The 15845-nt window shown below is 33.3% G+C and overlaps 1 protein-coding gene across 1 annotated transcript in view; it reads right to left on the bottom strand.

Moving 5' to 3' along the window:
• The window catches only part of DNAH8 (dynein axonemal heavy chain 8), a 134197-nt gene that overhangs the window by 98786 nt on the left and 19566 nt on the right, over positions 1-15845 (bottom strand). The window contains exons 12-24 of the mRNA XM_080585613.1: positions 15314-15511; positions 14359-14435; positions 13828-13927; positions 11612-11731; positions 10511-10646; positions 9316-9503; positions 8075-8155; positions 7317-7433; positions 4740-4859; positions 3785-3926; positions 3474-3586; positions 2572-2678; positions 992-1094 (exon numbers count right to left, since the gene is read on the bottom strand). Of these exons, the coding sequence (XP_080441739.1) occupies positions 992-1094; positions 2572-2678; positions 3474-3586; positions 3785-3926; positions 4740-4859; positions 7317-7433; positions 8075-8155; positions 9316-9503; positions 10511-10646; positions 11612-11731; positions 13828-13927; positions 14359-14435; positions 15314-15511 (1602 nt within the window). The remainder of the gene's footprint in view (positions 1-991; positions 1095-2571; positions 2679-3473; positions 3587-3784; positions 3927-4739; positions 4860-7316; positions 7434-8074; positions 8156-9315; positions 9504-10510; positions 10647-11611; positions 11732-13827; positions 13928-14358; positions 14436-15313; positions 15512-15845) is intronic.

Here is a 15845-nt window from a genome sequence, read left to right on the forward strand (position 1 = left end):
GTAAAATCCTATGTTTTAACATAAAGCAGTACATTTTACCCAACATTACTTGATTGCTACCCTGGATCAACCAAGAATTTCAGAGGAGTTGAGGGAAAGATAGGTACATTTCCCTTCGCAGTGGACAGAGCCTGAAGCATTATGCAAATATTCATAAGGTAAAAATTCCACACTTTTGCAGACCTTGTAAATGTGTACACAGTGTGAAGTATATTAGAATGTCTGACATTGATGCTGTGTTCAAACTAAGGAATATCACCTTAGAACAGAACCTCTATTCCATTATCATTTCACAAATGTAAAACTAAATTTTTGTAAGACAATTGGATAGTATTATCTTCTCACATATAAAATAAAAAAAACATATGTATTGCTGACAAAGTTATTTTACTCTACAGCAGGCAAACAAATGCATCTATTAATTCTTTGCAATCTGATTGCCTTTTTGTTCTCTGCACACAGAAATCCACAGCTGACTTCTTGCTTTTTAATCTTCTCATTTTTTGTTGAGTTTTCCTCTTTCAGGTCATCTTACTTCCTATCGAGGTGACTAAAACCAAACTGAGCAAAAATAATGTTCATTATTTTTATTCAACAAAGGATTTAAATATGCAAAGAACAAAAGAGTTAAAATAAATAAATATATAGAAACCATGAAAAATTTATTCCAGCAATTCAATCACTACAAGTGAAGGAGATTGGTAAACATTCTGCAAAGACCATTGATGAATAGATTGCAATATAATTTCTGAAATACACTAGAACAATAAAAGGCCAGATTCTGCAAGTACTACTAAGACAAAAACAAGGAACATTAGTAATGTTAGCAAATTTCATCTGTACTGTCGGTGCACTAAAGGGCCTGAGCAACTGTTCTCCTTCTGAATGGGTGCTGGTTCAGTAGAAGAGTGCCCACATTCTGAGCTTGGGCAAATGCAGACATAACCATAATATAGTGCATTTTACCGTATCTGTATGACACATAACTTACCACATTAGGAATTGCAAGGTGTACTTCTGCTTTTAGAAAAGAGACAATCTCTTCGGATTTGCTTGGGTGAGCAGAAAACATTGTTCTCCCAAATGTAGTTTTGCTGAAAATAATTTTGAAACATGTCATAAGTACTTCACCATGAAACACATTCAAATTACCTTAGAAACATCAGTTTGAGGTACTTTTTATGGAGAAACCTTCATGAAGAATTTTCACATCAGTGTACCAGCTATTTGACAAAGCTTCCAGAAGTTTTATGTTTTAAGGGTGAAAATAATAGCCAGAGCTTCATCACTCAGACAAAGGTTATTTTGGATCTAGGCATTGATTTCAGAATTTTGTATCTAGAATATTTTCTGATTTGGGATTTTAATGTCCAAATTTAAGAATGATGGAATTCGGCCAGTGTTATGAGTAGGGCATAAAAATGTTTTACTGACCATTTCATGTAACAACCTATTAAGAGTAAGAGTTGCCTCGTTACATTTTAGATAAATGTTCAACTGAACAGAACAGTTTCAAAGATGATAAGCTGGTGATGATAAGACAAATTTAAAATGAGTCCACTAAAAACTAAAGACAAAGTGTGACATACGATTTCTGGATGCTATGACATGACATAGCGACCAAAAAAGGCATCATTCAACAAATGTAAATACTGTAGTCAAGAGTAAATACTGTAGTCAAAAATAGAGGAAAGAAAATCTTTAATCATTACAACTGTTAAGGATGCAACCAACAAAGACCATGTTTTTAAAACATTTTGTATGAGAGATGTCCTCAGAAAATAATAATAATAATAAAAAAACAACAAACAGTAACACAAGCTTCCACATATATTAAAAAAAAAAACATTGTCAATTTTACCTGCTTAAAATAAATTCTTAATAGGATTCTAAGTAGGCTAGCTTTTTAATATACAATATATTATATGGAAGAAATTCTGTCTCTGAAGTATATGCCTCATCCAGCAGAGAACAATCTATTGAAATTATACCAAATAGAATGATAGAACTGAATGAATAGAAGAAAATGGTACAACTGTATGGATCTTGACATTATCAGATAAAATTAATAGTGATATGTGGATGATCTTTAACCCGTGAGAAACAATTCTGATTGAACAGCCATGTTTACACAAATAATCTGAATTAAAACGAACATATGGGCATGCTGCTACATATGACCTAGAATGGTCACTTAAGTTCTAATCATTCACATTGGACAATAAATTGTACTAACATCTTGAAAGCAATCCCAAGGGAAATACATAACAATAAAAATAAAAGGGTACAGGCTGAGGGGAGAGAAGTAGAAAAATACCTTCCATTTTCTGCACAAAAGAAAGTGCACAGAATATAACCTAAAGATGTAAAGAATAAAAGGATAGTATGGGACCAAGGCATCGCTGCAACAAAGAGTGAGGGCTCTCCTGGTTCTGCTTGAGCTAAAAAAAGGTCTGGAACTCTTTGACTAATGACACATGCACCCTATGTGAATATAAGTGCATTATTATGTTAACACAGACATAACGGTTTTGGTAATACTGTAGAAGAAATCTTTCATTTGCAACTCACTTTGAAACAAATATTCTTTTTTTAAGACTATCCAAAGACAGTCGGGTGGCTTTCTGGAGACTATCTAGCAGCTGGTGACTGAAATAGGCAACCACCTCTTTACATTTCTGTAATAAAAAACAAACAATAAAACCCACAACATTATTTAGTGTTGTATTCAGACAGGAACATAAAGATTATTTCAAAGTGTATTCGTCAAGCATAATAGTCTGAAGAAATTCATGCTGTAAAGCTACACGAGAAACACAAGGGGAGACAGAGAGGAAAACAGCTTGTAAGTAAATAAGTAAAAGCTGCATGGAGAAGATATGTATAAAATATAACAACGTTGTCTTTCTCAGAAACAGAAGACTGAGATCTTGCTGAAGTCTCATACTTATTCAGAAAAGCAGGCGTACATCTGTCCACAGAAGATAAAAACAGACACACACACTCCAAATTATGCAAGAATATTGGTGCATATGTACCCTTCTCAAATAAGAGACAAACAGTAAGATCTCACTCTACTTGATTAAGAAGAATATGAAAATACAGCAACATGTTTTATTGGGCTTATGTGGCAAGGCTTTGGTAGCAGGAGGACTGCAGGGATGGCCTCTGTGAGAAGAGCAGTTGCCCCATGTTAGGTAACAGCCAGCTCCTGACACTAGCTGATGAGTGATCTCCCTGTCCTTATCTCAATCCATGAGCCTTTTTTCAATATTGTTTTCATATTTTCTCCCTATTCTTTGAGGGGGAGTGAGGGAGCAGTGTGGTGGAACTTAGATGCTGATAATTTTTACGTGACATTTTGTATTCTCTATGTAATGTCTTTCTGTAACATGGATATCCAATTTATCCTCAAGATACTCAATTTTATTAATTTGATCACTCAAAAAGTTTCCCTTCTTACCACAAAATACCTTTTTAAACTCATCCTCTTTGTCATTGCCCTTGCTATCATCACTGTGAAGAGCTCCAGTATTACTTTCTCTCTCATCTTCAATATTTCCAAACAATACATGTTTTTCTTTTACTGTAAATTAAAAAATAATAATGAATGCATTTCTGTTAACTGAAATATGTTCTGCTTTGAAGCATGCTACAGACATCTTTACACTCAAAACAATATTGCTAGCTCAAGCAATTAGCTAAAACAATTCAATTTTGACATGTACTAGTTAAGTCTAGAGAAATAGAGACAGAAAATTCCATTTAAATTATAATTATCTACCTGGTGATGCGCGCTTTTTTGATGCTTTCTCAGAATGTTTAATTTCATAATTATTTTCAAATACAGATATTAAGTCTTGAACAGCATCTTCAATATGCATACTTTTGTGATTCAATAACTCAGCACATTCTTTAGTGAAAGTCTGTTAAGTAAAAATAACAGGGAATCATCTTAGTACCACTAATTATCTTATCACCTTGCCCTTTCATGGAGAACCAAGTAATTTACCTGAATACCATCCTTCAGATGGAGACTGTTTGAAGGAGTTTTCTTTGAAAAGAAAACTGGGAAACCAAAACCAAAATCTTTTTTCTATTTTTAAGATTTCCTGTTACATTATACATTACATTATATTTTCATGCTTGTTTGTTTGTTTTTCCATTTGCAAAATGCAATGAAATTTTTAAAGTCCAGAAGGAATCATCGAATACTGAAGGAAGGTAATAATCTGAATCTGAAGTTATCCAAATAAAGTCTTTCAACTACCCTAAATGAATGTATTTACTTGCACTCTACTTTACTTGCACTTTACTTGCACTTTGCACAAATATGCAAAAAATACATTTAGTCTCATTTGAAGCCAAGGAAGCTTTCAAATTCTCAAATATACTTTTTGGAAGGTATTTTTTTTTTACCTTCTTTAAAAAGGTTTAAGAAAAAAAATAATGAAAAAAGGCTGTATACGTCCAAGTATCTTCATGTAAAAAATCTAATATAATTATAAAACAGCTAAATAAATAAATATATGTTTGAAATACTACAGTTTAAGTACCTCAAATGCCTAAGTACCAATTTAAACATACAAAATATTTTAACCAAAATATGTTAATCAAAACAAATATTTTTTGTATTCCTGCAGTGAGAAGAATTCTTTTTTAGATTTATATTAATTTACTAAGAGATTGCTTGTAACACACTCAAGAATTCTAGTTCAAGGATGTAAAGCAGCGCATACCTCATTGCATGTCAACATATCCTCTACTTTGATAGGACCATCTACTGGTAAGGCAATTAAAAGAGTATTTGATATTTCTTTTAATATTAAATCAATTCGGACTTCACTTAAATCATTTACCTAGAAGGAGAAAATCATATTAACTCCATATATTTGTGTAAAGCATAATCTATTCTTTTAGAGACTTCTAACAGTTATACAATGTTTTGCAGAGAGAAAAAAAATCGGTCTCTACCCAGTGAACATGTAAAAGCCTTATACTGTAGAAAATCCTCTGAGAAAGTGAATCATAACAGAAAAACAAACAAGGAAAAACAAAAAGTTGAGGAAACAGGATCAGCTCACAAGACATTAAGATGACAGAAGCAGAGAAAAAAAGGAAGCAAAACAATGTCCTGAATTATTGTAACTTAGGTGATATTTACAGTGGCTAAATATCATCTGGTTTAGTGTGAATTATCCTCTATTATGTACAGATAGAATTTAGGGAGATGAGTACCCAACAAAAAAGTTCAGCCTTTGTTAACATGTTCACTGCAGACAATCTGAAATATGAAAAAGAATAGATAGATAAGTCTGGAAATAATATGTTTACTATTGCCATAGAAAACAAAACTAGGTTGCTAGGAGTGTATGTATTTAAATCCTACACACTTTGATAACACAGTTTTAAAAGGATTATTACTGTGCACAGTTTCATTTGAGACAGTTCATTAAAAACAAAATCAAAATCTTGTAATTCATAAGATCTGCTGGTTCCATGTTGGGAATCAGACAAATGAATCCTGGAGAAAGTGAAATCTTTAGAGAAAGTGTGTTTCCACCTATTTATTCACAGATTTCTAGTTATCAGCATCATATTTTGAAATTCGTCTTCAGACAGGACTAGCTAAGACCACTTCTGCAGCATAACAGCAATGATTTAATTTCTGCATGAGTTTCCATTGACAGCTCTTTGAGCTGGTCAGTTTTGGAGAGCAGATTAATAAGCAAATATGCAAAGAACTACCCTACCTCCTGTGCCCTAAGAACGTCATCAGAAATTGGCCCTGAGACTTAAAAGTAGCTTCTTTAAATTTGTTTTTCTTCTGTCCTTCAGTTCAGAAATTGCTGGAATAGGTGAGGACTTTTGCTCCATGATGTTACCTGTGCTTGACTTATAGGGAAATTCATGGCCATGATAAAGGAAAGATTCCTGAAGCACCCTTGCTATTTTAACAACAGTTTTAGGCAGACAGGCAGTAGCAGTAAGTTACATCCCAAACCATGGGAATTATATATGCTACTAGATCAAGACTAGTAAAACAAGCTATGCTAATATAGGATGATTAGCTTCTTGTTCATGATCTTGCTGGCCATGATTCTAGTTTTAAGACAAGGGGGCCACAAGCTTCTCCAGCTTGTAGTCAACGTAGCTTTTCACTAGGTTTTTGATTCCAATTTACAGTATTTTTAGAATTCAGTTGCCATGGCAGATTTCAAATAAAACTGATTTCTGTCCAATTTTTAACTTTTTACCTGAAAGATTCCATATCTGTAATATCCTCTTGTTTTTCGGCATATCACCCAAGCCTTTGTTTTATAACACATTTCCTCTATTTGTTTGCAATACTCCATCCACAGCAAACAAAGGTCTAACCAAGTTTACATCTTTTTGTTTTGATATGGGAGGGCTAAAAAATGTGAAATATATACAACCTACATATTTAAGGAAAATAGAGAGTATCTACAAAATACCTGGTTATTTCAGATATACTCAGGCTCACAATCATTAATTTCTTACACAATCAATCTTTTTTCCAGCTTTAGCAAACCAAGCACTAGATTTCAATTGTTTTTCTGCCATACAGAAAGAGAACTGGATACACCCACCAGAAATTTTCTACCACAGAAAACACAGTTTATAATATAAGTAAGAAAGATCATAGCTATACAGTTCAATAATCAGGCAAGAAATATGATCTGAATATCACGGAGAAGTAGGAGCCTGAGAACCACCAATACAGTTCCTCAAGCATGTTAATGTAATCAGAAGAACTCAAGCTGTGTCAATCACTAAGACAGGAAAAAAGCACAGACTCAGTCAGCATGCAGAGAAATGTGAGGGAAAAAGCTTGCTTCCCTTCATCATTTTGTGGACTGTACAAGGAGAAGACAATTTCACAGCATGTCTGCTATGAATACAGTTAACATTAAAAATTTCTCCAGTGGATAACCTTTGCATGGAGGTATCTTCCGGGCAACTGCACTCATGGCCAAGTGCTCAAGAAAGAAGCAGAAGTTGAAAATCAGAGTGATAGTCACAGAACAAGAGGACAACAGGTGGAAATATATTGTACTGCAAGAACAGAAGCAAAGATCAAACATATGAGGGTAATCATTGGAGAGAATCACTGAGTACATCATTCTTAAAAACAAACAAACAAACAAACAAACAAAACAGATACTTTAAAAAGCAAGCAAAATTTCTACATATTTCAAGAGGTAAACCCAGACTGATTTGCAATATGAAGAGCAGTTTACTTGGAGCAATTTTTCTAAACTAACATTTAATTTAGGTAGTCATCAAAAGTATACCTTTTTCAAAAACTGTTTAAACATATTCAGAACTTCATCAGATTCTTGAAAGAAACTGTCCAGTGTCACAGATGACCAAGTCAACATGGTAAGTCCTTGCCTCAACACAGCTTCCATCTAAGCATAAAAACATTTATTTCATAGATTAAAAAGAAAAAAAAAAAAAAGAAATGTAATTTAAAACAAATACCATTGTTATTAGAATCACTGATGTCACTGATGAGAGAAAGAGTTGTATAAGTTTTGTAAGGAAGTTTTTAAATTTTCAGGAAAAATGTCAAGGAAATTTATGCAATACTGGATGAGAAGGGGTAGGGCATGCTACAGCCTCTGTCCATAATTGTAAAATGTACATGCTCAGCAAAGATCTTCCTCTTCCTGCTCTTCTGGATAGTATCTTTTAGTATTTGAGCTAAATGAAATATGTAATTTCCTGTGAAAACCTATAATCTGAGATAAGTGATAATTTACTTCCATGTCAAAGGTAGAGACTTGCGTAGATAAATACACCCACAAAGTCCACGTTCTTTGTTCCACTGGGTTTATATCTCAAAGACATTAAGATTATTCTACTTTAATACACATTATTTGAGCATTATATGTGGGATACAAAGAGCAAATGTTTGGTCTTAAAGTTATTAGTAAAACTCATTAAGTCCATAACATACAGATCCCTTAAGTGTTTTAAAATTATAAACTATTATTAAATTACTCACACTTCTTCTGAAGTGTACTGAAGTGCATTTAGCAATACCAACCTTCTGCATTTTTGGTGCCATTAGATTTACAAAAATGGTTCGTGTTTCTTGACATATATCTTCATAGCATTGAAGAAGACCCTGTTAATTAATAGGAAGGGGTAGTATCAAGAAGAGTATCTTACCTGCTTTCTTTACTGATGCAAACATACTGTTATATAAAAAAATCATCACAAAAAACAACCAACCAAAAAAAATACAAAGAACACAGTACAGAACTACTTTTGAAAAATGTGTAGTATTTTACACTGATATTATATACCTATGTACACAGTTTCTGGAAGGTAATAGACCTGTATCATGCTACCCACTAAGAATAAAAGCAGCCTTCATACAGCATATTCCCAGTCCATAGGCAACAAAGTATGGCCTTTCTCTAGAGCTCAAGGCAGCTTGGGCTAGAGTGACCATACCCTCTTGAAACTATTAAATGCTTTAGATAATTCAAGTCACATATAAACTCAGTTTCAAAATGTCCTCTTGTCTTTTGTCTTACATACGTACACATACAAAAACAAACAATGACAACAAAAAACAGAGAGAATCCACTCAAAATCTTACACAGTATACCTAACCCCTAAAATACAAGCTTCTTGAAAAATCTGTGGCAAATGCTACAACAGATAGCAGAAATCTGACTTCTCTGGCACAGTCTGTGAAGTTCTTGATGTTTTTGTGGCTCACCATATCTTCCAAAAAGGGAATTCCAATCTTTACTTCTCAGAAGCAGTGTAAAACTGTTCTTTACTGATTTTCAAAGAGTCGATGTATTTTGGATGGCTTTAATTGTTTCAGTACCAGAACACATTTAACACACCACAAGGTATGAGAAATATAAATGCTTCTTGTTTAAGTATGGAATAGCACACACTACAGTTACTACAGGTTTTTAAAATGAGATTCTCTGTGTCCACCTGTCCATTCTACAAACTTCCCTTAAACTACCTTATACCCAGCTTTAACATTCACCTTGGCTAACAAGTTTTTGTTTTGTTTTTTAAACAAATACTTCACATCTCTTACTCGAGGATGCATTAGCTGCTAAATTCTTGTGTAAATCTACATATTCCCAAACACTGGTGATGATCTAATGAAAAGGTACAATTCTTCTTCTGGTTCGTCTTAATCTACCCGCATAATTGATAAAAGTAAAATTTAAAGGAGAACAAGGATCAACAAGATTAACCTTAGAAAAACAATCTTTTTTTCTCCCAAAGTAATCGTGATAATTTTTAATTTACCTCTAAACGCAACTTGTTTGACTTCAAGTTATTTTCTAATCTTACTATCTTTTTGGCTTGCTCTGGTACTTCCAAGCCCAACTTTATCATACATTTGGTCTCTCGGACAATCTCTGGAATTTGAGGATCAAAATTAACCAGGAACTTCCCAGTTTTAGGATGACGCACGAGTACTGTAGCTTGTAAGGCTGCAAAGACATTTTTATGTCAGCAACTAAGACAAATTATTGTTTTGGCTATATAACTTATCATGGAATACAGATTTTTAACATTATTATATAGTGATTAAATTTGTGGTTACTTGCAACGTTGTTTTATACTGTTTTCAGTTAAAGAAAATATACAACCGAATTTCACTATATTCGTTTTCTGCCATATAACCTCTCTCTTCATAAGCCAAACAAGCCTTGGTTCCAGTATTATTTTTGGTATATATATATTTTTAGATTGAGTTACGAAATTATCAACATCATTTTCTAAGGACTCAGAAACATAAAACATATAAGAGCTGCTCAGTATCTTACAGGAATTTGTTCAGAGGATGAATGCTTAAATAGTGATATTTCAAAAATACCAAACTAAATTAGAAGCATAAACACTAAACTAAAAACTTTGTTGACTCTCTGATGACACTGTTACAATTTTGTTGTTATGGCTCTACTTGCAGATTTAAAGCTAAGAAGTGTCTACAACTTCCATGAAAAATCTATTAAAAAAACAAACAAACAAACAAAAAATCATCTCCAACTCCCATTTAATCTTAAAATGCTAGAACTTGGTTAACAATTTTTTTTTCCTAGCCATAAAGTAATACTTGTCCTGAAAGGGATCGTGATACTCTATACTATATACTATAACTATATAAATTGTTACAGAGGAAAGAAAACAGAAAGAATTCTTCAATGGTATATATGAATTACTCAAAAATGAACTACTGTGGGCCTTAAATTTGTTTCAGTGCATTTCTTCCAGTTATCTGTCAAACACTGTACCAAAACTTCAATCCTCTGCATCAAAACCAAGTTTCAAGGACAGACAGGGACACAGATTTGCATTATCGAGCCTGCTTATTAGAACATAACCTGATCTAATTTGCACATTTTAAGGATAAATAAGGCTTAAAAATTATCTGATTTGCATCATCATAACATTCAATAACAGTTTGAAGAAAACAATTACATATTCAATTACTTACGATATTGTAATTGTGAAATTTCTTTCATCCACATGTTATGATAGACTACCTCAAATTCCACCAATACATAGGCAATTCTGTTGTATAATCGAATAACTGCTTTACCTTCTGGACTTGTCAAGATACTTGAATTTTTCTAGTAAAACACAGAACATTCCAACTAATACCATCAAAAGAAATACATCCTATTTGGGTTTTTCCTCAATTTAGCTACTGACTATACATTATTTAAGTTATTACAAATTACAGTTACAGAATTATTTAAAATGTTATTCATTAACCAAATTTATAGGACAGTGAAGTCAATAGGAACTTGTAGAGTAATTAATAGTAAATATAAAACAATTACTTTATTATACTGTGTTACACACATGTAATTACCAGTGAAATGGATGCTCAGTTCAAATCAAAAACGAATAGTAACTAAAAATCTCCTTTTGAAAGAAAAAAAAATAATCTTCTTTTGAAAGAAAAAGAAATATCTCCTTTTGAAAGAAAAAAAAATCTCCTTTTGAAAGAAAAAAAGAATCTCCTTTTGTAATCAGTACTGATACTTATGTCTATTTTCGCTGGAGTAGATTTAGGTACCAGAATATACACACTTGACAATTCCAAGATGTCAGACAGTCCACATTCATGCCTTAAGCTATTCCTAATGGCATAGTTCCGCTTAGTAAATAGACACGATTCTCCCTAGAGAATCCTATATGGCTAGAGGAACAGAAGGGTGGGTACTCAGTTAAAATACAGAACGTAAGTAAGTCTTATTTACAGGCCTTAGTCTGCTCCATTATAAACAGAAGCAGAAATCCACAACTGGCTGGAATGGTGAGACATTTCTTCGGGTGGTGTGAACACAGATCAAGTCAGTGCATATTTCCAGCTTGGTGTGCTAGTTCGGAAATAAGTCAAAGAAACACTCGGATGCACAATAGCGGTTATTGTGGAGCATATGTGTTTTAAATAGCAATTCACATACAAATAAAGAGGTTGCCCAGCATATGAGAAGTGAGTACATCATAAGCAGAAACAGTATGGTCACTCTACTGAAGTAAGGTCATGGTTACAAACAATACTTAATTTTTCCTCACATCAACTTACATGAAAATAGTCGATTGGTTCATTTATCCTCCTAAAGAGCTGTCTCACCCACAGTATCTTTCCTGCAACAGGTGGCATGTTTCGAGCAAGAGGAGGATCATCTTTCTGAATTTGGTAAAGCTGCAATAAGAACAATATCACTAACCACATGAATCAAAGAAATGAAACTGGTGAAAATGTTAAACTGTTTTTTTCTCCACTACCACAATTTCTTCTTCCCCCCAGATTAAATTTGTATGGAGTGACATGACACTCCACAGAGAAAAAATTAATAGTTGACAACATGATACTCTTTGGAGATGAACCCATTGATACTATTGTTATGATTATCTCCTGTCTTCTTTCTACGCTGTTTCTTAGCTCATCTTACTCATGACAGAGCCCCAAGCACACCTAAAGGCTTTGCAAACCTAGGAGCTGAGCAACCAGTGTTCAAGGCCAAGCCTGGTATGGCACAGCTGTGGAGCCACCTTCTGTGAAAGAAAAGCTATATCAAGAAGTCTGAAAAGCCTTGCTGGGGCTTTTCCTCCTTGGGAATTGCCCACGGAAATGGCCTAACCTGTATTGTTAACAGAGATTTTACATGAGTAAAAATGTCAAGATATTCTTCAGAGGTATGCATCTGACTAATAGCTAACATTTGCTATTTTCTACTAACTTCTCATTGATCTGCATGTAGAGACTTCTTGATACACAATCTATGCTGTTATCTGTGCATAACCTGAGAAAAAAGGAGGCTCTGCTCACTGAATGCCTGCATTGCAGTCAAGCAAAATTTGGCCTGGAATCACATATTAAATTTGCATTGGCAAATTATTTGTACACTTAAAGCAAGTTATTTCTATTCAAATTTGTTTAGAAAAGATAAAAAGTAATCCAATAATATCCAATAAATTGTTATATCTAGCCAGTTTTTTGGTGACAGCTTCTTCAACAGATAAAAGAGGAATATTTATACCCACTTAAATTTAGGCACACAAACTGATGCAGTGATTACACAGACATACTGCTTAAGCAACCACTACTCTCTTCACTTCCTGGCACCACTTCTTACCCCTAATACTGTTGCCTGCATGCTGCCAACAAAAATATGCAAGTAGCTTCATGGTGAACTTAACAGAAGAACTAATCTGGATGAAAAGCCCTCAGAAAATATATCTTTTTTTTTCATTTTTTTTTTTTTTTACTGGAAAAAAAAAGCAGTCAGTGGTGGAGGCAGTGATTTCTTAAACAGTCAGTGCTGCTGAAAATATCTTCATCAAACTAAGACATCAATTGGAGATTCAGGACATGTTGTACACAGTTAGTAGATAGGGAAACTACACTGTCAAAAGTGGTTCAGAGGAGCTATGTTAGGGTACATTTTTAAGTCACTGTCTGGAGGAATCCAATATCTTCTAGTAAGTGCAGAGTTTACAGAGACTTGTCACCTCATGTAAACATGTGTCAGTTGTCTGACTAATGTTAATCATCTCAAAAAATATTTACATTAGTCTGGTTTTCTAGATTTCCTTTATTCTCACTGAAGAAAAATGGCCATTTCAAGTGAATTATTTTAGTCTCCAAATTAGCATATGAAATAGATCAGATGAATTGACTCCAGAAGGAACTTTTTTTCTTGAGTAGAAAGGGAGTATGGATGTCAAGTTCAGACTTAGGTGTTTACTTTGCAGACATATAAAATCACGTTACATGAATTCCTCTCCAAATGTTTAAAAGTCAGATGATGTGAACAGTGCCCAGAAGTTAATTTGCATTTACACCACAGTCACAGTACACTACACAAACCATAGAAAAATACATTATAATGAACAAAAATACAATCTACCGGAATTTTGTGCCTATTTCATACTGTTGCAGCTTTAGATAATAACCATATGTAAATGGCTAATTAACTGCAGAGGCCTCATATAATAACAAAACAAAAACTATATACAAGTGACGAACGCTTGTCAGTAGAGAACATATTATTTACTTGCTGAAGTAATAACATCAAGGATTTTGCTTTAAAATTAAAATTTGTGTTATAACAGACTTGCCTGGAAGAGCATGTATGTCATTTGCCTACATACTCAGGTGTGTTCCCTCTAACAGGAAAGCTGAATTATAACTTCAGCAGTTACAATCAGTTTGTGAAATAGGAACAATAAATATGCATATTAAAATATTTATTCTTATTTTGAAATGCTTTGAATTTACTGCAAAAAATTAAATACCTTTTTAGTAGCTTCAAGTTCTGCTACATAATGTTGAAGAATACAAGAAACTGTATGTACTATTTCTTCTTGAAGGCACGGCATTCTCAGATTTTGAAACCTGTATTAAAAATGAGTACCTATAGTGACATTTCCAAAACACGTTTTTTCTTCTCCCTTCCATTTTGGGTACATAAACTATATAAAATGAAAGCAGCACATATCTAGGAAATGCTTCTCAATCTGTGTAATATTTATTTTTTTGTTTATTTTGAGCAAGTTGAAAAGTTATGCCCTGGCTTCATTTATTTATATTTTTCTTTGATTTGTTTTAGTTACTTTTGGTATGTACAAAATAAACCATAATGAAGAAGAAACATAAGAGTATATTGATTTGTACTAGAAAGCTAAAAGACATTGCATCATTCATAACACCAATAGTGAAAACATTCTTATTAGGCCCTTTTCTCTAAAATTAGACATGTCATTTAAATAGTGCTAATCAGTAAGTTCAAGTTGCTTTAAAATATTTTAAAGCTTAATTGCCAATACCTTTGAAGTAACTGGAGTGCATGCTGTGAAGACAAAATTCTCCCAAAACATGTACGCATAAACGTCTGTATCTGTACCTAAAGGATATGTAATTTAGTATAGTTTTTTCTAGTTATGTTGTAATATTTTTACATCTGATAATTTCTTAACATAATGCTATTTAAAAATGTTACTGCTTAAAACACAAAACAGCAGCCTTCACTGGTCTATGCTTAATAAAGTAAATAGCTAGTGTCAGTCAAGCAATCTCTTAAATCACCAAACAGTTTAGCAAAGAACAATGAATATTTAGCAAAAACAGTGTATTAAAAACAGCAGCTTTGCTCATGCAAAATCTAACCCTGTGTCTCCAGCCTAATAAATTACCTCCATCTAGATCATTCTCTTAGATCTCAGAATTTTTGTCATTTTGGCTGCAAAGTGACAGAATCTCAGTAAGGGCTATATGACACATCTTACAGCTTCCTTTGGAAGAAGGAGTGGAGAGCGCCTCCCTCCAGACAACTATAGACTATTTCTGTTCTAATGTGGTGAAGACATACATCCTCTTGAGATGCTTTATGAATTAAGAGTTCCAATAATTTTCCACTTGGTCTCTGAAACACAGTGGGACTTAATGCATCTCTTCCCAGACAGGGCCATGGCTAGACATGAATGCCTACTAAATTAAGGCACATATGAAAATTTGGGAATTATTTATGTATAATGATAGGAAAGTGGGGAATTATTTCAATATTATTGTAAAATATATATGTTCCAGAAGGTAGGGATCTTTAAATATGTTCAAGGCCAAACAATTTCAGAGTTAAGTAAAATATCATTATAACTTCTGAAAGCACAAAAATAATAATGTGCTCTCTTCACAGTCCAAGATTTCACCGACATTCAGGGAGATATAGAGTAAGTAATGATGAGATCATTCCTCAAGTGAGTTACAGACAGCATTATTACTTACCTGTAAAGCTTCAACTTTTGCCATGAAGTCCACAAAATCCACATCAAATTCTGTTTTTCGTGGATCAAGGATGTCATATTGTTTCTTCTGAACGCTTTGGTAGATATTTTTGAATTTTATTGCCATAATATCTATCCCTTCAATAGTAGACATACTCAGTGCACCAAACGTTTGTACTATAGTTATCATCTCTGTAATCTAAAATATAGAATTTATGTTCATACTCATAAGAAATAATTTGTTACTTCCTGTATTAACAAAACCAGGGGAAAATAATCTAAACAACAGCCAGTCCCTTCAATTTAACTACTGTATTCAGTAAAGTGTTGCTTCCACATTTTTAAGTCAAATATCTTCAACAAAGCATAGCTAGCTCAGTTTTCAACATCAGTTCTCAACATAACAAAATACAATGTAAAACCATCTTCATTTTTCTTGATGGAAAAGGGTTTATTTTTCGTATGTGACTGTTATATTGAATAGGGTAATATGGAAAAATAGTTCAAACATGACATACACATACTAGTGACAT

Source organism: Anser brachyrhynchus (genome assembly GCF_964034855.1).
Source record: "Anser brachyrhynchus genome assembly, chromosome: 3".
NCBI lineage: Eukaryota > Metazoa > Chordata > Aves > Anseriformes > Anatidae > Anser > Anser brachyrhynchus.